We start from the raw sequence: 24914 nt of genomic DNA, 5'->3' as shown, positions 1-24914 counted from the left end.
CTACTTCTTGCAACATCATGTGTTACAACCAACAAATCTATAAAAGGTTGACCTAATAGGTAATGATTGTACAAACCACATAACTCGTGATCGAGAATTTTTCAAAGTTTTCAATGAATTTGACATTTCTTAAGTAAGAATTGAGAATGGAAAACAACTTGTTGTGAAAGATATAAAAATAGTTGTAATTACAATTCATTCAGGTGTCAAATTAATTTTTTATGTCTTATAGATTCATGAGATTAATCAAAAAATTTTAAGTATTGCTTCAACTTTTAAGAGAAAGGTTATAAAGTGTTTTTTTGAAAACAAACATTTTGTGATTAAAGATGTAAACCTATAAATATTCAAAGTTCACATGAAGATAAAAGCTTCGCTTTGGATTTTGATAAAAGAGGAGTTGGTTACAAATGAAAAAAATATATAAAAAAAAAGATCAGTATTAAAAGAAGATGAATATCTATGGAAGAAGCTTGATGTTTAAGAGGAGAAAATAGATAAATAATCACATCCTAACACTCATCAAAAGTCTAATGTTACTTCCATAAATTATGCAATTGATAAAAAAAAATATTGATAGAAAAAAAAATACATTGATAAAAAAAGTCATGAATAAAGATATGATTTCATAGGAAAAAGAACAAGACAAGAATAACAAGTAAAAAAAATAAGAAAATCAACCGCAAAATCAAATTTGAAATTTAAACAAATAAATATCAAGACAATGAATAATGTTGAGAAAATTTTGTTAATATCTTTTTTATTTAAAATAGTTTTTAGAAAAAATTTCAGTCTTTAATAAATGTGATAAAATTATGTTTTATTTATTATTTATATTCAGAAAATCAAGATTGAGTTACTGTAAGGATTTAATATTTTATCACATTTTACTCTATATATAGAATACATCAATCAAATAATGTGACAAACTCCTTCATACAAACAACAATAATGATAAAATTATATATAGTTTGTACAATAATAAAGAACAAACATTCATATGAAATTGTATTTTATCCATAATGAAAAATAATGATAAAATTATAACATATTATTTGAACAATAATACTAAAATTTGAGCATTTTATTTTGGAGACAAAGTACAAAACTTAAATTATGAACATAAAATTAATATTAAAAAAAGATTTTACGGGTGTATATATATAAGTAACTTAAAATTGTAAAATAATTAATTCCTAATCTTAAATATAAGATTGATTATTGAATCAAATATTTATTGCTGAAATAAAATATGTAACTTAGATTTAAGATAAGACTCTTTTTACCTAAGGACAAAAGTATAAACATCACAATTATGTAACTTAGATTTAAGATAAGACTCTTTTTACTTAAAGGATAAAACTATAAACATCACAATTATGTAACTTATATTTAAGATAAGACTCTTTAAACTTAAAGGATTAAAGTACATAATTCCGTTATAATTTAATCTTTTATTTTATTTTTTTTGTTCACTAAATTTCAGAACTATTCATGAGTTTTTAGTTTAAGAAAAGTAAAAAGCAAAATAAAATGAGAAACGAAAAGATAAAAAAAGTAAATAATAATAAATAAACCTTAAAAGCTTTTTAACTATTTGTTTTGCTCTTTTTACATTTTCCTGAAAGAAAAAATCATTTATATCTTCTTTTCCATCTCATTTATTCTTTACCAAACAAAGATTTTAAGAATAAAGGAAACTTCTTTCAATTGAGAGTGTTAGTGCCATATTATGTTACATGGTTGAGTGCCATATTATGCTTCATATACCTTCATTTTTTTTCCTTCTTTGCTTAATTAAAAAATACCTATGACTTAGAAGCTAAGCTGAAATAGATTTTAAATTATATATTACATGCCTAAGCAAGATTAGCTGGTGGATGGGTGTTGTCCAATCATTGGTAACAATCACTTATGATGATCAAGCTCAAATATAATTGTTTCCTTACCTCACAAGAATATACTTATCAATGTTTAAACTTTGATGATCTTTAATTTTGATTATTCTAGGGTTTTCTTCAAGCATTCATGATACCTGGGATTTTTTATTCAGAATAAATTGAAACACATTTGGTAATGCTAACCAAAACGAACAGAACTTTTTCTTTCTGCACCCCCATTATTACTAATTGCAAGAGAAAAAGAATGTGTCATCTATGTCACACCTCTGTTCTCCACTATAGAGGAAGAAGAAAAGAGTTCATTCTATGAAAAGATCGTTCGGGAATACATTATATATATATTTATTTCAAAAAGCATATTCTGATAAGCTCGTTTCAAAAAGCTCCTTCCAAAAACCTTATTATGCAGAATATTATGTATGTTTTAGAAAACTTTTTCCAGAAATTATGTTCCAAAACGCTTATGCTTAAATACATTTAATATGGTCCAAAAATCTAATTTTAAAAATTCTATTCCAGAAATTTTGTTCTAAAAATCATCTTTCAGAAATCTTGAAAAACTTATTCTTAATTTCAGAACAAGTAATCCGAAAGTCACTTTTAAAAAAACACAATAATTATTTTGAAAATTATGGAGGTAAAGTTGGAAATTATGGAGTGCATGAAAAAAAAAATAATCAATGAACCCTAAAAATTAGTTACTTGACCCAATTTGATTCCTAAAGGAAAAAAAAATCTTAGAAACTAGGTAAATCCGTTATAAACTTTAAATCCTAAATTTTAAAATGATAAATCCGTTATAAACCCTCAGTCCTAAACTTTAAATCTAAAATCAAACAAATTTAGCATTAGACTCTAAAAGTAAGTGGCGGCTTAAGTTGGTCCTTGAAAGTATTATTAATTGAAATGGATGAAGGATTAAAATGTTCCACAATTCGTAATCTTGATGGACGATTTGTTGACCTATTTTTCTTCAGGAACTAAATTGGATACAGTAATTTTTATGTAATGAAAATGGTTATTCAGTCAGTATTACCAATATCCTACTTGAGCCTTGTCAGAAAAATTTGCCAGTGTTTCTGTATTCCTGTATCATTTATCTTACACCCAGCAGTCATTTTTCTTTATCATAGTCCAGCACTTTTTTTCTGACAAATTTTAGTAACTTTCTTAAACCTGTGAAATCTGCATAAGTCACTAATGCCAACTCTAGTATAATTTGTGCTTTACTTAATGAAGCCGAATGCTATGATTAAAAAAAAATGCATGTAAAGGGTGAGAGACTTTTAACCCTTATTATTATATTATAAATATTCAAGAACATTATTGTATGCTATGAAAAAATTAAAAAAAAAAAAATCAGTACAACAAAACAATATCTCTTAAAATTTTAACAAGAAATTGGCTGCCAAAAATATTGACTTCTAGCCATCAATTTTGCCAAAATTTTCTGACCTGTAGTCATAAATTGTATCTCAATTTCCTCACTTTCTCCTAGAAGGGGAGCATTTATCAATTGACACTATAAACAAACAATGCTTATCTATGATCACTGATTGGCTGAAAATAAAAATTCTGACCTTGGTCAAAAATACATCTCAACTTCTCCACTGTCTGGTACAGTAGTAAATTCTGCTAAACATTGAACCGAAACAACATGACATCTCCTTCTTGTACAACATAGTCTTTTCCTTCAGATCTCAACTGCAAACAACATAATAGAGGGAACTAATTTCATGAATTACATGAGAGGCAATAGACAACATCTCGTTTCAGCTTATACAGATTATATAAGAATACATGCTCTGCTCCCTTCCTTAGCCTAATATCATTCCACTATTCACAAGTAAACTTAGATGTATTCACAATGTATTTATAATGTATAAAATAAATCTTAGAACAGTAGTTCTAACATCATATGTATAAAGATGTATTCACGATGTATAAAATAAATCTGCCATGTTTTACTGTTTCCATATAATAATGGCCCTCACAATAGAATTATCAGAAACATATCTCTTAATAGTTGAAATAACTAGTTAAGCCTTAAGGATACAAACTTTACAAAAAATTGTTGAGTCTTGTAATATTTATAACATCAGTTGTTTTTTTTTTTTTTAATTTCTTTTTACTCTTTCATGATAGTAGTGTCTAGAAAATGTTTAACTAAGAATAGGTGTCCGTTCACTCTTTTTGTCCATACTCAAACCACGACCAGGAACTGTCCAAGATGTTTCTCAATTGAAAAATAAATAAATTTTTAGTTGTGACATGGTTGGAGTGTCAGACATGTGTGGATGGAGTGCCATGTCCAAAAAATGTTGGACTTGTTGACACTACTCTACAGAGGTGCTTCTTGGTTTACATATGCTAAAATAATATACATGAACATGAAATAAAACATGGTTTATTGGGAGTAAAATGATATAAGCCACTTACAACTCCTTTCTCTCGTGCTGCAGCAAGTGAACCAGCAGCAACAAAATCATCATAAGACACCTAATTTAAAACAACGTCTTTGATCAAGATCAATGAATACATTAAGCAAACTTCAGCCTGTTTGAAATAAACACAATAGTATAACTAATAAAAATATATAATATTTTAGGGTCTCACTTGATTCAGTTGCCCAAATTGAGTCAGAACTAGCTTTCTTTTTTGTCTATACTGGAGTGTTATGACATATTTTTCACATATTAACATAAACTTTGGAGAAAAAACCATCAATTATTGCATCAAAGTTTCTCAGATATATGGCCCCCACATTATCCGGAAAATAGAATAGCAATCATCACCTGTTTCTTTCTGCATTTAATTTTTACAATATCTTCTATGCAAAGTCATATGCTAATATATATTACAGATAGGAGTTCAAAGTTATAGATGCTTACTGTCTCTGCTCGAATGAAACCTTTCTCAAAGTCAGAGTGAATAACTCCAGCAGCTTGAGGTGCAGTCATTCCTAGTACAACAAGAGCCTTAATATTAGTGGAGTGATCCAACCTAAGTACAATTCTTATAATATTATTATTTCAATTGGTTAACCGGTCAGTTACCTATTCCAAAGAAAAATGGACAATCAATCTTTTAAACAAATATTATTAATTCAACTTGGTTAATCGATCAGGTTAGTTATTCCATAGAAAAAATGGGCAATCAATCTTTTAAAAGAAAGGTGAACGTATTCATTTATCAGCAGTTAAAGAGCAAAAGCAAACTATATTTAAAAGCCTGTTTATAGTCAAATATAGTCAATGTTATAGTATTGTGCAATGTAAAAGTCTCATCCAGGGAAAAATCCAACCTGCAAGTATTGTCCACGCTTTTGTCTCCTGTGTACTCAGTAGAAAACAAAATCAGTTTTGAACATGAAATAATTAATAATTATTATAGTAAATTACCTTGCCACGACATACATGTTTAACAAGATATTTTAAAATGTATTCTCTCTAAAACATTTCCAGTTTTCCCTAACCTTTTCACCAGAAGTAAAATAAGTTCTCAGACCCAAAAGGTCATAAGTTGCCCTGATTAAGTTTCCAAGACCACTTTCACTAACACCAAGAGATTGCAAATATTCTTGTCGTTCTTCAATAGGTAGCTCAGTAAGCTCTGCCTCAACCTGCAAGGACAAACATCCCCATCCTTATTTTCTGTGGTGACTTGAACAAAAATATCAAAAATTATTCTCTTAATATTCAGATATTATGATATACAGACAAGTAACAGTTTTAGAAAAAGTTCATATCACACAACTTCCTGTGAACGCTTTATGACTTCGTAAAGCTTCATTAATGACAAGGTGCAGTTGTGAACATTACATGGTATAAGAATCAAATGAAGAAATGAATCATCAGCGACCAAAATTGAAATTTTCTGCTTTTCTAAGGACCAAATACATATTTAATCCTTTGTTCTGGCTACATCTAATGGTTGGCATATCACTTTTCTTAACCATTTCTGTTAGGATATAGGATGTTAGGATAGATTGGGTTATGGACTGAGCGGTTAAGGGTGTGAGGGTATCAGTTGTAAATAGGGAGCGGGTCAGAGCTGCTATAAATAGAGCTCTTGTAACTCTATAGAGGGCATTGAGTATTCTTTTGTAAACTCTAGACTTTTACTAGAAGAGGGAGGTTATGCTCCCAACCATTCTTTGTAAAGAGATTTCTATCGTTGTTAATAATAGAACTGTTGGAAGTCCCACATCGACTAGAGATAAGGCCAATTCATAGTTTATAAGTGAGTGCAAATGTTAGGAATCCGAGAATAATTTCCTAACCATCTACCTCACTCACTGATCTGTTAGGAATCAGGGTAAGAATCCTAACTTTCTACCTCACTCGCACACTCCAGTAAAACTCACAACAAGAAATGGTAATGAATTGAACTGTATTCACATCAAAGAATCAAGAATACAACTGGGAAAACCAAGAGCTTAACCTCCTTCACCAGGTCCGAACCGGTCTACAAACTCAAAGGTAAAAACTGTCTACCCGTAACTACAAAAGAGGTCCTTTTATAGACCTTTTCCCGCCCCCTTAACTGCTCAACAGTTAAGTACTCATCTTTATTTCTCTACTATCTTTCTCCTTTCATAAACCCTCCATGTCCTAACATACGCACTCTCACACAACAGAAAGAATCAAATAATGGGTATATTATTCACTGTAACGAATAAAGAGAACACATGTAAGACGAGGGCCTAACCCCTCTCACCAGGTCCTGAAACCGGTCTATACAAATTATATCATTTTCTCTGGCCCCCACAATATAATGCGTTATTTCTTTTATACCCATACTTCCCGCCTTTTCCTAACTGCCTACTCTCTTTTCTTTCTTCTCTCATAAACTATCCAACTCCTAACAGCAAACCTCACCCTACAAGCCGATTTTGTGGGGGGTTGAGTTAGGCTTAAAGTCCACGTCTAACATGGTATCAGAGCCATGGTTAGAGCCTATCCTAGCGATATTTGTTGTTTGCTGGGCATATTGATCCACCCGCTATCGGGCCGCTATCGGACCACCCATTAAAAATGTCTAATCCCACGCTCGAGATGTATATACCTCAGCATGAGGGGGGTGTGTTGGAAGTCCCACATCGACAAGAGACAAGGCCAATTCATAGTTTATAAGTGGGTGCAAACGGGTTTGTGGGGTTGAAGGCTTAAAGTCCAGTTCTAACAAGAACCCGTTCTTTCTTTACTGTTTCTACCTACTGTTAGTGTTCATAGTTAGGTTTCCAACCCAGGTACCTAACAAATTGGTCCGACCTGCCGTTTCGAGAGGCGGTCAGATCATCCAGAGCGCTGCCGTATAACCGGGAGAACTTGCAATTATCCTTAGGAGAGGGCTGCCGGATCAAGAAGCTATCGGATATCCTTAGGAGAGGGGTGCCAGATCAAGAAGGGGTCAAGAACGGATCAAGTGATCAAGAAAGGGGGGAAGCATGGAAGGAAGAGACAATTCTTGGGAAAGGAGGATCAACGAACAGAAAAGGGAGCTAGCAGAATGGAGAAGAAATATACAAGAAATGCGGCAGGAAACTAGAGAATTCTTGTGAGTTCTTGGAGGAAGGGTGTGGAACCAGGAAAAAGGGATTAGAAGGTAGTCCAGGATCTGTAGATGAAGATCAACATTCTGTTAACGAGAATCAAAGAAGGAGAAGGGAATGCTCGAAGGAGGAAGACCGAAGAGACGCCCAACCTAATTGGGGAAAAAGGGTAGAACTACCCACTTTCGAAGGGTTTGATCCGTTGGGGTGGGTCTCTAAGGCAGAGAAGTTCTTCGAGTTGCAAGGTGTGGCAGAGGAGGGTAAGGTGCGCCTAGCTGACATCGGTATGGAGGGGAGCGCTGGCTACTGGTTCAGAGCCTGGAAGGAGAAAGCCAAGAATCGTTCTTGGGAAGGTCTGAAGGGGGCAGTGGTGGTGCGATTTGGAGAACAAAACGGGGGTACCATCTTTGAAAGGGTGGCGGCCAGTAAGCAGTCGGGAATCGCGGAAGAATACGTCCCAGCATCGAACGTGAGAGAATTGCTAGAACCGAACGGGCTAAGACTACAGGAGGCGAACCTGAGAGGACTGCAGGAACTGAACGACGGAGGACTGTTGGATCCGAACGTGAGAGGACAACCGGAACCGAACATGAGGGAACTGTCGGAACCGAACGGTCAAGGACTACTGGATCCGAATTTGAAAGGACGGGCAGAACCTAACGGGAGAGGACTGCCCGAGCCGAACGTAAGAGGATGGCCGGAACCGAACGGGCTAGCACTATAGGATGTGAACCGGAGAGGACTACAGGAACCGAACGGTAGAGGACTGCCAGAACCAAACGAGAGAGGACTGCCCGAGCTGAACGTGACAGGACGACCGGAATCGAACGGGCTAGGACTACAGGCTATGAACCCGAGATGAGTGCAGGAACCGAACGGTCGAGGACTGCTAGAACCGAACGGGAGAGGATGTCGGGAAGCGAACATGAGAGGAATGTCGGATCCGCACGGGAGAGGACTGCCGGACCCGAACGGAAGAGGACGACAGGAACCAATCGGTCTAGGAGGGATGAATCAGTGGGAGAGAAGCGTGATGGAAGAAGGAATGAAGGCTTCGGAGGGAAGAGTGGATGGAAGAATCAATGCCCGGGAGAGAAGAATGGATTTTGTGAGGAGGTGGGCCAGCGAATAGAAAAGGGGACTTGTAGTTTTTAATACACTGACAGAGGGGAGAGAGCGGCTTAAAGCAACGGAAGACATCGAAGACCATTCTCTCAAGGCCTGCGATTCTGGAAAAAAGGTGACCAGAATGCTGGAAGCTAATAGAATCCAAGAAGAAGGGAAATTATTGGAGGAATTGCCACCACCCAAGCCTCCAGATCTGAATTGGAGGGCAGTAGCCAGTGGGTTCACTTCTTGATTCCTCACTGCCTTCCATCGTTCGGCTTGACCTCTCCCCGCCTTCCCCCGTTCGGTGCCCTTCTTCTTCTCCCTCATCGCCTTCCACCATTTGGCTTGACCTCTCCCTGCCTTCCACCGTTCGGTGCCCTTCTTCTTCTCCCTCACCGCCTTCCACCGCTCGGCTCGACCTCTCCCCGCCTTCCACCGTTCGGTGCCCTTCTTCTCTCATATACTTTCTTCTTCTCTCGTATACCTTCCAACCCCTAACAACATCTGTTACCTTATATCGTATCAGTTATGGTCAATTTTTGATTAACCAAATCCAAGTACATATAGAATACTCGTTAATAAGGTAACAAAATATTTAGAAGTAGAAGTCGCAAAACGAGAAGGACCAGTAATATTAGAGTTAACTAGAAAAGGTGATGAAGCTCATTTATTGAGACTATTAGAAAAATAATGACAAATATGTCTTCCTAATTAAATCAACTCACAATCCAAACTAGAAAAATGATTTAAACATGACACCATCTTTTGCAAATTTGTCAACCCAGGACATCCTACATGTGCATCAATCATCATTGAAGAGATCACATATGCAAATACTGACAATGATAGAAAGATATAGTACAGGCCATGGGACTCACATCTGACGTCAATCATCCTTCGTGATATTTGATCATACAAAGTAATATTATTTTTAGTAAAGGTGGAGATAGTGTCATTGTATTGGATCAATCAGATTACAGAAAGTAGATTAAATGGACAGGAAAAGGCATAAAAGATAGAGTCAACAATAAGAAATGGGAGGGGCTACATAGTGTCAATGCCACAAGCTTTTGTTTTTGAACCATTGGCAAAGTGGTAGAAGGCAAATTATCAATAGTAGTAGTATTAGAAAGTAAAGAAAGAGAAAAGAGAATGATTATCAAATATATGGTGAATTACACCACAGTCAATGACCCAAGGACCAAGGAAAGGAGAATCAGATAGACAAGCAGAAGAATTACCAATGTATGCTATCAAGGAAGTTTAGTAGTACATTGGAAAGTCTCTGTTAGGATATAGGATAAGAGGATATAATGGGTAATAGGTTTAGGATAGAAGGTGGAGAAATTGTATAAACAACACCCGGTTATGTTGTCAGGGGCATCATTGAGTATTATTTTGTAAATCTGGACTTTGGCCAGAAGAGGGGGATTAAGCCTTCGTTAGGGCTAAGAGGGGGATTAGGCCTCCATTAGCGCTATCAGTGTACATCGTTCTCAATTTCAATACAGAAACTCATTCTTTCATTGTTCTTTCTATCTTCTAAGTGTGTTCTTGTTAGGTTCCAAACATAGGTACCTAACAAATTGGTCCGAGGCTTCATATGTTGTCAAAGTGTTATACGAGGCTGATCAGCTGGTATTTTGGAGCAATAGCTGACTCGACAATAGATGCCTAAGCATTATGAAGTAAATGAGAGGGTTTCACATGCAGCTTCCAACACTTATCAATCTTATGTGTAATGCACGGACAACGCTTGCATTTTGGAAACAAGAATACGCTAGAGATAAGCAGAGATAGGACCTTCAAATAGTCATGGAAAGAAGTGTCAAGAGATATTGGCATACATCATATAAGTGGTGTGTTTCATTTGTATAAAGGGCACAAGCCTCGCTCCAACCTGATGCACATGTCTCATGGGCACAGAAAAATAGGTTTGACTGAGATGTGGATATAGTAGATTTGATAACATGACACAATTGAGCTTCAATCTTTATCCATTGTTTATGTTCTTCTAGTTGAGACAAATAAAACAGACTATATTTAAGAGTAAATTGAGAGCTTGAAAACTCCCTCATATGTTCTCATATTTATATTCATAGGATTCTGATACAATGTGTAAAGGGAAAAATCAGAGATCAATCGTAGATACTTAGGTAAAAAGATAGGTATGGTAATAGGTACTAGTATTTTTCCAATACAATTACTTCTTAACTACATTTAATGCTTATTCTAACATTCTCCCTCAAGTTGAAGTATACAAATTGTATGTACCAAGCTTGGAACAAATAAAATCAATTAGAGGTCCCTTTTATGATTTTGTTAATGATTTTGTTAATACATCTGCAAGTTGAATATTGGATCCAACAAACTCAGTACAAATTTCCTAGGAAAGCAACTTTTCCCGTACGAAGTGCACTCAATCTCAATGTGTTTAGTTATTTCATGGAACACTCGATTGGAAGCAATGTGAAGGGCAGCTTGGTTGTCACAATACATCTTCATTTGTTGAATCTCATAAAAGTTAAGTTTTTGAAGGAATTATTTCACCCATATAAGTTCACAAGAGACATCATTGCCCTATATTCAACTTTAGTTGTTGATTGAGTGACAACATTTTGTTTCTTACTTTTCCAAGACATAATATTTCCTCCAGAAGAAAACACAATATACCGTAGTATAACACCTACCCGTAAGGGATCCTACCCAGTCAACATCATAATACCCAGATATTTGGGTATTTCTTTTATCTTAATATAACAAACCTTGTCCTAGATCCTTTTTCAAGTATCTTAGGATACGCATGACAACATTCCAATGGCCAATACAAGGAGCTTGTATAAACTGACTAACTACACCAACTGCAAAGGATAAATCAGGTCTAGTGATAGTAAGATAAATAAGCTTTCCAACCAGTCTTCTATATCTTTCTAGATCAGAGAAAGATCCATCTTGTTCTGTCATTAATTTTTGATTTAGGTCCATAGGACTTCTACAGTCAAGCATGTTTGTCTCTTTCAAGATGTGTAGGGCATACTTCCTTTGAGAGATTACAACACCGTCTTTTGACTAGGCTACATCAATACCTAAGAAGTATTTGAGGCTCCTAAGATCCTTAGTTTGAAAATGTTTACAAAAGTATTCCTTCAGTTGAGATATTCTAGTAGCATCATTCCCTATAATGATTATATTACGATTAACATATACTATTAAGTAAACACATTTCCCAGGAGAGGTATGACAATAAAAAGCTGACTGATTCGCTTCAATATGTTTCAGGGCAAAATTTTGAATAATTGAACTAAATTTTCCAAACCAAGCACGTGGAGATTGCTTGAGACCATAGAAAGTGCAGCGCAACTTATAAATCAAGCTAAACTCCCCTCGAGCAACAAATCCAGTAGGTTGCTCCATGCAGACTTCCTCTTCTAGATCCCCATGGAGAAAAGCATTTTTAATATCCAGTACATGAAGTGTCCAATGACGAATAGCTACCATGGCAAAGAAACGACGAATAGTAGTCCTTTTGGTCATGAGAGAAAAAGTATCATTGTAGTCAAGTTCATACAATCATTGACAATTATTAAAAAATTTGGCTATTATTACCTGCTACAGTGACACTTTTTCTTCATTTTGGCCTTGAATACAGTCATACAATGATTGTACAATGATAATTAAGACCATTTACATGACTCACATTTTAATTTTGACACGTGTGGATGTCCCTTACGATCATGCAAAAGCTTAGTAGATAGAGAAGCAAAACAAGACACACATAGACTAGTTCTAAATTAGTACAAAACTCCATATTCATATCCTCCTCCAATCAGTCGTCCTATACCACATTCCTGTATAACAAAGGATTTGGCATCAAAGGTTATTCAACTGTTAAAAGACTTGGTTAGTTGACTCAAAGAAATAAGATTGAAAGGACAAGGGAAAAAAAGAACTAATTTTAGATAAGAAAGTGAAACTTGACCAACCTTGGAAGGAGATTTTAGAGCCATTGCCTAGGGTGATGAAATAAGGATTTTATGGAAAGGAAAGGGTGAGAACAAGGAGGTAGTACCAAAAATATGGTTAGAAGCACCTGAGTCAATTATCCATGGGCTTTTGACCTTCCATGGATTATGAGATGCAAGTTGTTGAGAAGTTGTGATTTATGGATAATTGTGCCAAGCTATTAGATTTCAACCACAATATTCTTGGTATTCTTCATCAAAGAATTTTGGTTTAACAATTTCAGCAATAGAGACATTGGTTGTTTCATGCAAAGAGAAAGAGAAAATAGTTCCAAACCTTTCCACTGGTGGAGAAGAAGAAAACAGCTAAGGTGGATGAGAATCCTAGCGTGACCTCGAACTAGGATGACTCTTGACCACATTGGTGGCGTGACAAAGAGTTTCGACTGAGACCTATGACGGTGGCGCGACAAAGTTCCGGCGAGAGGAAGGCGGTGCATGGGTGACATGCGCCTAACAGCGACAAACAGATATTGAGTGTGTGGCAACACGTGTAGAAGAATCAGCTTCCGGAATTGCCAAGGTTGGTCGTTGCTTAGAAAGACGCTCCAAATCTAGTGGTCGCCAGAGAAAACTGGGAAACAGTGGCGGCTGGCAGCAACAGAGGTGACGGATGGTGAATGTGCTGAAAACTGCTCCGAAGAAGATTGAGACCAACAAAACATAATCGACCTGCTCTAATACCAAACTGAGATAAATAAAAAAGAATATACTTAAGAGTAAATTGAGAGAGCTTGAAAACTCCCCTTAGATATTTTCATATTTATATTGATAGGATTATGATACAATGTGTATAGGGAAGATCAAAGATCAATCATAGAATTCAATAGTGGGCAGTAATACGAGATTTGTGCCCAACCCACTTAGCCATAAACTAATTTCAGAAGCTCAATTTGAATAGTTAGCCTCGTCCATCGTCTCAATACCAACAATATGGTTAGAAAATATGTGAGAGTCTATTATAGATGTTAATTAGGTGATGGAAAACATTTTCTAAATCTAGAAAAAAATAAATAAAATAATCCAAGATAGAAAATTAATTGAACTGCCAAACAAACTCCGAATGAGCCACCACCACAGGGTTTAGGATTTCATAGAGGAGGCTACCAAGGCGTAGGTTGGCTGGCCTTTAGCCACTGCTGCGTGCACCGCCATGCGCCAACAAGAGTTGTGGGCTACGAGAAATATGACGTGCATGGATCTGTGGTTTGCCTCAATGTATGTCTTGTTGGATAATCAGCTCAATGTCATCCCTACCCTGTGCTCCCCAAACAAAACAAAGGTCGTCGAAAACAACATTGAAACCACGCATGCAAACTTGGGAGCAAGGTTCGCCAAACAAAATCTTTCAGATATAATGGGTCTACCAAACCAACATGGTTTTTATATAGCTCCTAGAGACCATGCAAAACTACAAGAAATAAAGAGGCACTGGGCTGAACCGTGCAATTTTTAGACAGCACGAAACTTTATTTATATTGACAAAACTAAATCAGTAAATAGAGGAGATATGGTATCCTCTAATAATTAAGATATGATGCGAGAATAAATAAAAATTTTCCTAATAGTACATGTATAATCTAGATATTCCTAATTATAAAAGATATGCACCTAAGCTAAGGCCTTGTAAACCCCATATCAAAATCTCATGCTTCCACCATGGGTCCTCAAATCTTGTAACTTTCAACTGGAGTTTGACGTCTTCTCTCTAGAAGTAGAAGCACGTCTGGTGGCAATCTTTTGGATCCAAACCAGTCATAACCTTCTAAGACTCCTTGAGGAAAGAACCACAAAAATGATTAAGAACTTGGAGGCCAGAACAGTTGGGCAGGTCACTATCACTTTGTATCGTAAATGTTAAAATTTTAAGAAATATCTAAAAAATACTTAGAATATTTGTAAGTATATTAGATTATCTCTTAGCATTTATTCTTCTTTAATATTTGAGTTGTTCCCTTATTTACTAAGGATCTTTATTATTATAGGAATATCTAATTAGAATCAAATTTAGTAGAATATGATTTATAGGCATATCATATCACGTATTTTATTGTCATTACCTAACAATGGCAAGTATGAGTTTAATGGTCACCACATACAGTGGGTGTAGATGCCACTACCCTCCCACGCGCCACCCCCCCTACAGATACCATGTGAAACTAGAAGGGAAAGGAGAAACCATTGAAGAGGGGAAGTGTGACCTGCCATTACTTCTGACACTTTTATCAAAGCAAGAAAACTTGTTCAAGAAGCTTAAATAAATTGTACAAACATTTAAAAAAGGAGGCTAACATCACTATTGATCTAACAGTGTAATGAACTTCAAAAGCCTTCTAAAATACCTGTGCCGAAATTGTTACAATTCTGGACTGCAACTCAGATGCAACATTTGTAACATCCTTGACAAAATTATTGTCTGCAGGATCTGCAAGATCGGTTTCTGCAACATTTGCCACATATATAATAGGTTTCATGGTGAGTAAGCAGAGATGTTTTACAGCATCCCTTTCAAAATCTGTTAAGGTCACAGATCGTGCAGGCTTTCCATCCATAAGCGCCTGTTGAACCTTTTCCAATGCAGACTTTTCTGCCTCTTCCTAGAATCAAAATTTTCAAAACCAAGTTGAAGGATTTATTTCAACAAATAAACACAAGTTTAAGACATGTGGTAGCAGGCAGTTAAAGACTATAACCTTGAGTTTAGATTGTGAATCCTTTGCCTTGCCCTTCTTTAGCTTATCAATTCTTTTTTCAATCTGCATTGCTTAAAAAAGGAATATCTTAGCTTATCAGTGAAGTTTGTTATAATTTCATAGCAAGTGTTTCTGCATGCACAGGTAGAGTTCAAAAACCCAAAAGCACGAGGAAGAAAAATAATATAATATCATCCAAACTAAGTAATAGATCATGACAAATATTATAAAAAGCTAAATGTACTACCAACATATTTAGAATGATAAATAAGCAATAAAATGGTGTGGAGTGATAGTTAGTAAGCTGACCTGGTCCAAATCTGAGAAAACGAGCTCCAAATTGATAACATCGATATCAGACTTGGGGTCAACCTTCCCATTCACATGAACAATGTCATTGTCTTCAAAACATCGTACAACCTAATTTGATTATCGAAAACCAACAGATCCACAGAAATTTTAAATAAATAAAGGGAATGAAAACTACCCTGTATTTCGTACCATATACAAACGATTCCAAACTCTAAGTTAAGATTCACACTATGTACATAGCGCTACTAAATTGGTTCATAAAACTTGAGATTAAACAGAAAATATATTTCTAGAGCCAAACTCTAAGTTAAGATTCACACTATGTACATAGCGCTACTAAATTGGTTCATAAAACTTGAGATTAAACAGAAAATATATTTCTAGAGGACTTAGTTGATCCCTCTCACAATCCTCTATTTATAATAAAGCACAAATACAAAAGTACATGGAAGATTAAGAGACTTCCCTAGTCATATAAGTACAGAACTAGGTACTACTATAGATACAACTCATAAAAGCTAGCACACTACGATGATATGTAGATGTAATTATTCTAGCAACAAAAAAAGGGAACAACTGCAGAGAACAAAAAGATTAGATAGCTGTAATCATCTAAGATCATGATAACAAAGAAATGACGATAGATACACACCTGAAGTATAGAATCCACCTCACGAATATGCGACAAAAACTTGTTACCCAACCCCTGCAATAGTTGAAAAGAGAATAGAGATCAATGCAATGAAAATGCATACTTACTACCGCCAAACATAAAAGAATTTATTAAAAATAAGATAAAAACAAGTTCTTGTTGAGACAAGAATCAGAGAGAAGAGAAATTAAAAAAACCTCGCCTTGACTTGCACCCTTGACAAGCCCAGCAATATCCACAAATTCTATTGATGCTGGAACAGAACGCTGAGATTTGCTGAGATCCGAGAGTACAGGGAGACGAGAATCGGGAACAGCAACAATCCCTACATTTGGCTCTATTGTACAAAATGGAAAATTAGCAGCTTGGGCCTTTCCATTTTCCACCTAGACATACAAAACCATTATTTAATTAATATCTGATACATTATGATAAATTTGGAACTATTAGGGCTATGCACAAAAACATCAATAAAACAATCAGCACAAACATTGAACAGAAATTAAACAAACTAGATAAAATAATCCTACAATATTTTGCTAGTTAGTTGATTACAAAAAGAGGCAAAAGTAGTTAATGCAAACTTAATTCTAATATAATAGTGACATTTGCATTTTTGAAAAGTAGCCCTTCACAAGTTTCTATTTGTCCATTGCTATTTCATAGATAAAACTTAAGAATTGATTCAAGGGTTGACTATCCACTTACCAGGAATAAAATCCAAGCCGTCATTTCAAAAACTGTAAATTTCAAAATCTTATAACATGTATTCTACTGTTTGGTATGATTAAATCATTTTGAAATACAAGTCCCCAACCACAAAAAGCCTACTCTGAAGCATGTTAAGACTCATGAAACAGCACACTTAGATTTAACCTCAGTGTCGACTTTTCAAATTTCTAAGGGATCTACTAATCAATTCCACAAAAAGCTTCGCACACTGATAGTGAACTGTACATTTTGTGTACATGTTTAAAAGGATTCTTTGACATTTATAGATTACTTTGGTACTCAACAAATATGTGGACAATTAAAAAGAAGTTTAAACAAATATACACATCTATTTCCCTTCGTAATAGCTACAGTTAAGCACATCTTCACTATTTAATATTAATGAGCAGAGAATTCATGTCAAAATGTTTACCAAGTATATGCAGTCTATTTTTGCCATGGAAAGTATGAATCTATAGTCATGAATCAAGCCAAGTGGCAATTTCTGATCCTTGTAGCCAACCTCATTGGGATAAGGCTTTTGTTTTTGTTGTTGCAAAGTACAAAATTCAAAATATCAAGGAAAGCTTGGAATTCTTACACATTGAGCACTTCTCATCAACTTTAGTCAAACATTGTTGCATTCTTACACAAAATAGTTCTTCTTCTTTCATGGTTAAAACAGTAATGCAATACCAGATGCTTAATTTGTTCATTACTAAGAATAATAATCTTCATGTCCTCCCCCCTCCCCTGCGACCAAAAACTAACAATCGAAAACTTACTGAACTCAATTCTAGATATGTTTCTTAGAAAAGTTTGTGATAGATACTAGAAATAAGGAAGCACACAATAGCTGAATAGTCACTTTATTATTAAAGAAAAACAGAGTGCATATCCCAGAAAGAGAATACAGATTTGTAAAAGTAAGAAAAAAGGTATTTCTAGACAGTTAGAGAGTGTCTAGTCTCTCCCGATTCCTAGCCAATTCCAGCCCCTCTTCCCCCCACTCTCTTTCCACCCCTTATACCCAAACAACATAATTACTCATTTCCTACTGTGCCAGCTCAGCAGTTTGTTATATGGAAAGATTCTTCTCATTCTCTCTCTGACCATTTTGATCCCCTACTTTGCCATTCCTTCTTTGTCTAACATACACCTTAGATATTTTAGGTTTGGGCCTAACTATTTCTGGGTTCCTATCAGTTTGTAAGTTGCGAACTATGTTTTAACAAATGATAAAATCAAAACTTGACCATTGAATGATCCCTGATAACCAAATTTAATGTTTGCCATCTTGTCTTCACCAATATGGCAAAATCCCATTTTCCAAAACATCAATATTTTATTTGAATAATGTTCTCTTTTTAACTATACCAAAAACTTTTGCCTTCTTGTCTTCACCTTCAATTTATTTTGGGACTTAAGCAACTAAAAGAATAATGTTTTCACTGGCAAAGAAGAATCTATTACATAGGAACTAGAACTAGAATATATGAACAGAAATTTAACAAACGCCGGATACATAATTGCATTTGGAAAATACAAAGGTATCACTCTCTCCCTAAACACATTCATTCAAACCCAAGAAACAAATAAGCTTAAAATTGATAGTAAATTTGAATCAGGGAACATGTACAAGGTTCAGAAACCACGAATCAACAACAAGCTTTCCCTCTACAAACCACATCAAACAAGGACAGCTCACATTATTAGAGAAAACCATCCATCAAAAGCAAAAACTTGCTACTCAAATAGAGCCATTCAAATTCCCAAAGATGTTCGCCGAAGCAACTCAACTTGCATACCCAAAATACATACCCATCAAAGTGTCTATGACCAATGCCTAAACCGCCAAAATACTCAAACTGCGGGAATGAAAAACAATGACAAGAAAGACCCTTCATTTTCCAACTGTAGTTGAGTCTAGTGGAAGGAACTAGCCCCTTAGAATTTGGTTAAAAAACGTTCGAATTTCCAAAATATGTGTCCTGCAGTACATTGGAATAATCCCATAAACTCAACTTATTAAAAGCATACTCAAATAAAGACCCATCAATGTTAAAAGCTTGTAAAACAAGTTTTAAATCTATTTATATACGCGGTAAAATAGTCTCATCACTAGTTGATAGAGACTCCCAATGATCAAAGAACATTGAAACCCACAAAAAAGAAATACATGGATGAAAAAACAAACAGCATAAAAACCCTTCATTTGTCAACTACAATTTGGTCCAGCAGAAGGGGCTAGTCAGTGTGGCAAACTAAGGTTCAAAATCCGGCTTTAAAAAGTATCCACATTTAGTGTTCCACAATGCCTCAAATAGGATCACAGGACACGTATGAGTGGGAAAATTCATTTCAAGGAATAGCCAGAGAGAGATAGAGGGAGAGGCTTACAACGGCATTGAAGAGAGTGGATTTGCCAACGTTGGGAAGGCCAACGATACCAGCCCTGAGGCTCATGCTTATCTTGGACGAAGAGAACCTTCGCTGAATGTCATAGAAGCGAGTGCGTGTGGTGGAGAGAGTGTTATTTGTGAAGAGGGTCGACTTCAATGGATGAACTAAACTGGGAACCAAGTGAAGATGGTTGCAAGCTGCTCTGGCCATTTACTTCACGACGAACACACACGCAGAGAAGATAGAACAATGATTCTGTTATCTGTTCTTTTGCTGCATTGTATTATAAAACTCTTGTGAACGTTTTTTCCACTTGGGTGCTTCTATGCCCCCCGTTTCTGATTAGGTTTTTTTCTGCCAATTTCTAAAGCCTTGTTTAGGCTAAAGTTTTCTGTTATTATTTATGTTTTATTATGTGGAATTTTGAAGGAATCTTGTTTTAATGTATTATTATTTCTGTTTTATACTTTGGAATTTTGAAGGAATCTAGTTTTAATGTATGAACTAGTTTTAAAACCATGTTTGTGTGTGTTTATTAAAAGAGGATTAGAGATTAAGAAAAAATAATAATAATTTTTAAGTTTATAATTAAGTTTTGAATAAAATCAATCTCCAAAATAATTTATAGGTTTAGAAAGTTACTATGTTTTTAAAAATATAAAGAGTAAACTTTGAAAAATATAAAAGATAAAAGGTTATGCAAAAATAAAGTAGATTTTCTAAAATATAAAAGATATGCAGAAATATGTATAATTGACTCACTAAAATTATAAATTAGTGTATGAATAGATTGATGTAATGTGAATGGTTAGACTCGTAATCAATCTATTGACAAACTCATTCAATATGTGTTATTAAACTTGTCTAATAAGTATATGAACACGTTCTTCTTATGTGTATTGTTAGACTCAACTAATTACTATAGGGACAAACTTGTATAATGTATATTGAAAAACTCGTCTAATCATAAAATGGATAGAGTAGTCCAAAGTGTATTAATATATTCATATGTGTATGAACATACCTGTCTAACCTATATTGTTAAATTGGTGTAATTAGTGTTTAGACACACTCGTCAAATGTATGTTACAAGACTTGTCTTATTAATGCATAGACATACTCGTCTAATATGTATTCTTATACTCATCTAATTAATGCATGGAATAACTCATCCAATATATTTTTTTCTATACTCATCTAATTAATAAATCAATAGACTTGTCTAATATGTATTACAAGATTCATCTAAACAGTAAATTAACATACTTGTATAATGTTTATTAATAAACTCGTCTAATTTATGTGTTGAAAGACTTATATAATGTATATTGTTAGAATCATCTAATAAATATATGAATGACTCATCTAAGGTATATTGCTAGACTCATTAAATCAATACATCGACAATCTCATCTAATGTTTTTTTATTTTGCTCATCTAATCAATGTATTCTTAGACTTATCTAATAAATTTTGTTATACTCGTATAATTAACGTATGAAATGACTTGTCAAATATTGTTTGTTATACTCATCTAATATTTTATGGATAATCTCGTGTAATTTATTTGCTATATTTTTCTAATCAATGTATGGAAAGGCTCGTCTAATGTGTATTGTTAGACTCATTTAATCAATACATAGATAAATTCACCTAATATGTATTGCTAGACTTACTTAATCAGTGTATAGACACACTCCAATAACGTGTATTGATAGACTTGTTTAATAAGTGTATATTCAGACTCGTGTAAAATGTATTGCAAGACTTAATTAGTGAGTAGACAAACTCGTCTAATGTGTATTAATAAACATGTCTAATTTGTGTATATACAAACTTATCTAATGTATACTATTAGAGTTGTTTAATCAATGTATAGACATATTTGTCTAGTTTTGTTTCTAAAATCATTTAATTAGTGTATGGACATAGTCGTCCAAATCAATGTATCTACAAACTCATTTAATTGTATTGCAAGACTTGTTTAACTGGTGAATGGACAAACTCGTCTCATGTGTATCAATAAACTTGTATAATTCGCGTACGAAGAAACAAACTTGTAATGTAAGATCCAAGAAAATAGGGGTATTAAAAATAAGGTGGTCTTATGACTTTGGTGTTTTTGTTTGGTAATTAGTGTTATTGAGTGTACACCTTTGTTAGAATATAATTGTTATGTTATTTCTTTGATTATATTTATATTTTGGCCTAGGAACAAAAGGGTCTTTTACCTTTTATTAATTAGATGTAGAAATTAAAATAGGGGTGTAGAAAGATAACACATGCAAATTAAATAATCTGGAAATTTAATAAAAAGATATTACGTAAATCTTTTAGAAGATTAAGTTGTTTTTATTTTAAAAAGTAGTTGAAAGAAAATAGGAGATATAATTTTGGTAGGTTTAGATATTAAAAGAGATATTATTATTAGAAAAGGATATTATTAGATATTGTTAGATATTCTAAAAGATATTCTTGGATATTGTTATATAGTTACAAATTAAAATATATCTTGAGATATTATTAATTAAAAAATATTGTTAAGACCTCGGTAAGTGTACCGAATCGTATCAAGTAATAATAAATGATAAGACCAAGTATCGTTTCCCAAGAGACTCACGACACTAAACAGTCATGTAATTACTTAACTAATTAAAACTTTGAAGAACAATTTAGGGTTTTTAAATGCAAAAACAAGAAAGTAAATATGAATGTAATTTTGATCAATTGAAGAGAAATGCAAAAGTAGAGCTGTCAAATGGGTCACAACCCGCGGGCCAACCCGGGCCACCACGGGTTTGAGCCGGGTTGAGTTTGAAAAAATTGTATTTTTTTTATGCGGGTCAGATTTCAACCGGCTCATTTATACCTGGCTCATGCGGGTTGAACCTGTGGTGGGCCGGGTTGAACCTGTGGTGGGCCGGGTTGGCCCACCAACCCACCAACCAAATTTTATTTTATTAAAATTTAATTTTAATTTTATAAAAAAATATTTATTATTTTGTTTTTGCTTGAAAAAATTATTTAAGTTCCTTATTTTCAAAATTAATTAAACACCCATGTAGGGAGTGAAATTTGGGAGTGAAATTTGTTTAGATTTAAATTATAAAAATTTTGTAATTTTTTTTATTTAAAAAAAAGTTGTAATTAAGTGAGCCAGTGAGCCAACCCGTGGTGGGTCGGGCCGAGTTCAAATTTTTTTGGCTCGCTAATAAATGAGCCTAGTTGGGTTGGCTCACTAAGTGACCAACAACCAACCCATGGTAGGCCAGGCCGGGTCGGGCCGGGTAGCCCGTTTTGACAGCTCTATGCAAAAGTGAATGATGATGTTGGTATTATAAGATGAAGATGTTGTTGGGATTTAGATTTCACCTAATCACTCTCATGCATATAAGAATTCTTCTTCTTTATTAATTGTCAATGTCACTTTCTAAATTACTTAGAACCCGATGTCTCGGCGAAAGAAGCCTATCCTTAATTACTAGACCACAATGTCTTGCATCCCTAATAATTAATTTTGCATTACGAACGGAAGCTTAAGACAACCAAGCGTTCTATCCCTATGTCTAGGCAATAGTGCCCTTGGGAGAAATTCAGGCTTAAGGTTCAAAGGGTAGAACAACATTATTCTTTATTGGGTTCACATATTGGCATTGGCTAAAAAGGGAGAAGAAAACATTGCCTTGATCATGTGTAACAAGTGATAACGGTTGAAAATACCATTTTCTGTGATATAATTTTGATATTAAACGCACCTTTTTGACTTAGAAACTTGCTTGAACTCATGTTTTTGCTTTAGTTTTGCGAATAAGTGAGTAGAGGATATACTTAATGATTTTATCACTAAATTCCCTTGATTTTGTAGGAAATTGGAATGATTTGAAAGAAGAAAATACAAACCGAACGGTGTAAGAAGATAGACTGAATGGTGTAAGAAAGACCAAACGGTAAGGTGGTGGAAACTAAGCCGAACGGTGTGGGACAGCATACAATAGCCGAACGGTGTAACGTTGGCCACACGATTTGAGAGAAAGGTAGACAAACCGAACGGTTTGAGAAAGGAGAAGCCGAACGACATGGTAGAAGATATGTCGAACGGTTAACAGAGGGAAGCCGAACGGTGAAACTGAACGGTCCATGACACCTTTTGAATGCCACTCTGAACCACATCACCGCCCGGGCGCCCTTCCAGGGGCGCTAAGTGATAACAGTTGAAAAACTGTTATTTTTATGATTAAAATTGACACTAAAAGCAACCTTTACACTTAGAAACTAGCTTGAAATCATGCTTTTCTTCATATTTTTAGAAATAAGAGAGCTGGACAGGTTTATGCTTGATTTCAGTGTTTTTGTGCAGGTTTTAAGGTGAATTTGGTGAAAGAAGTGAAGAAGGAGAGAGATGAAATCAGAAAAGACATCAAAAAGTGCAAAAGGAGAAGCCGAAGTCACCGCTCAGCGGCAGTTTACCGCTGAGCGGCACTCAGGCACTCACGGGAGATCCGCTGAGGGGCAAAATGGCCGCTGAGGGGAGAAAACAAGACACGCACTTACCGCTGAGCGGCACTTTAATGGGCTTGGACCTAATTTTTTGTAATTTACGAATGATATTTAAGCTTTAGGGTTTCCTAGGGTTAGGTATCTCTGGCTGGAACGAAGCAAACACTCTCTCTTCCACCCCTTTGAAGGAGGATCTTGGATGCTGAGGCTTCCTCTTCACCTTTTTAGGGTTTTATCTTTCATTCTTTCATTGTAATTCATCTAGGTTCACCATGAATATGGTGAACTAAACTCTGTATGTTTGTTGGGGAATCAATGTAATCTTGTGAAGCTCTCATATATGGAATCTGTTTTTACATCTTTTAATTAAGACTTATGCTTTCTTTCATCATTAGTTAGGGTTATTCCTCTTTGCTTAATGCTTGCATTGTTTAACTCATTCGATGCATGATTATTGGTTTTGTCGATACGGGCACGTACGGGGAAGTCTAGATTCGGGGAATTTCTCCCAATATGATATTGGTTGTCGTTAAGCTCCTGCACTTATGAACTGATCATTAGGAATGCTAGGAATTGTATGAACTCGTGATTAGGGAGAAGCCTTCTAGAAAGGTACTTTAGAGAGTGGCATTAACAATGATGATTTGAATGTTGAATTCCTAAAATATATGAGAGTGGATAAGATGAAATTGACCCCCAACAACATATTCATACATAAATTTCATTGAAAGTGTTTATCTTTTGCTTTTTGCCATTGATCAAAATTTCATGCATACATGTTTATTTTCTGTCTTGCATATTAAACTCCAAATATTTCGTCTTTTAAGTCTTAACTAATCAGTAACCCACACAACTAAACTAGGTCGTGAGTCCTTTGGGAAGAACGATACTTGGTCTTACCAAGTTTATTACTTGAACGATTCGGTCATACTTGCCGATTGAAAAACAAGTTTGTGACATCATAATTTGGTGTTCATAAATTTGTCCATCACTAAGCGCCAGTTTTCACGCAAATTCGACTGATTGCTCCTTCTAGGGCGCTGAACGCTAGTCCTCATGT

The 24914-nt window shown here is 34.9% G+C and overlaps 1 protein-coding gene across 2 annotated transcripts; it reads right to left on the bottom strand.

Annotated features, from left to right (window-relative positions):
• Window positions 1-3260: 3260 nt before the first annotated feature.
• LOC124842036 (uncharacterized) lies at window positions 3261-19662 on the bottom strand. Of its 2 annotated transcripts, XR_015780955.1 has the most exons (12): window positions 19356-19662; window positions 16442-16630; window positions 16245-16298; window positions 15590-15700; window positions 15281-15343; window positions 14930-15184; window positions 5377-5523; window positions 5206-5233; window positions 4793-4863; window positions 4341-4400; window positions 3482-3605; window positions 3261-3395 (listed from the first exon to the last, which is right to left on the bottom strand). XR_015780955.1 is itself a non-coding variant. In XM_088094906.1 (11 exons), exons 1-11 carry the CDS (start codon window positions 19566-19568, stop codon window positions 3537-3539), a joined length of 1260 nt encoding a protein of 419 aa, XP_087951032.1. In that variant the 5' UTR covers window positions 19569-19660; the 3' UTR covers window positions 3261-3536. The 2 variants fall into 2 exon arrangements, 1 of the variants encoding a protein (XP_087951032.1); XM_088094906.1 differs by having other exon boundaries at window positions 3261-3605; window positions 19356-19660.
• Between the last annotated feature and the right edge of the window lie 5252 nt (window positions 19663-24914).

This window comes from Vigna umbellata, chromosome 7, assembly GCF_029865625.1.
Source record: "Vigna umbellata cultivar VRB3 chromosome 7, Vumbellata_1.0, whole genome shotgun sequence".
In the NCBI taxonomy this organism is placed as follows: domain Eukaryota; kingdom Viridiplantae; phylum Streptophyta; class Magnoliopsida; order Fabales; family Fabaceae; genus Vigna; species Vigna umbellata.
The sequence above is the reverse complement of the archived record's forward strand: the minus strand, read 5'-3'. Positions and strand labels throughout refer to the sequence as shown.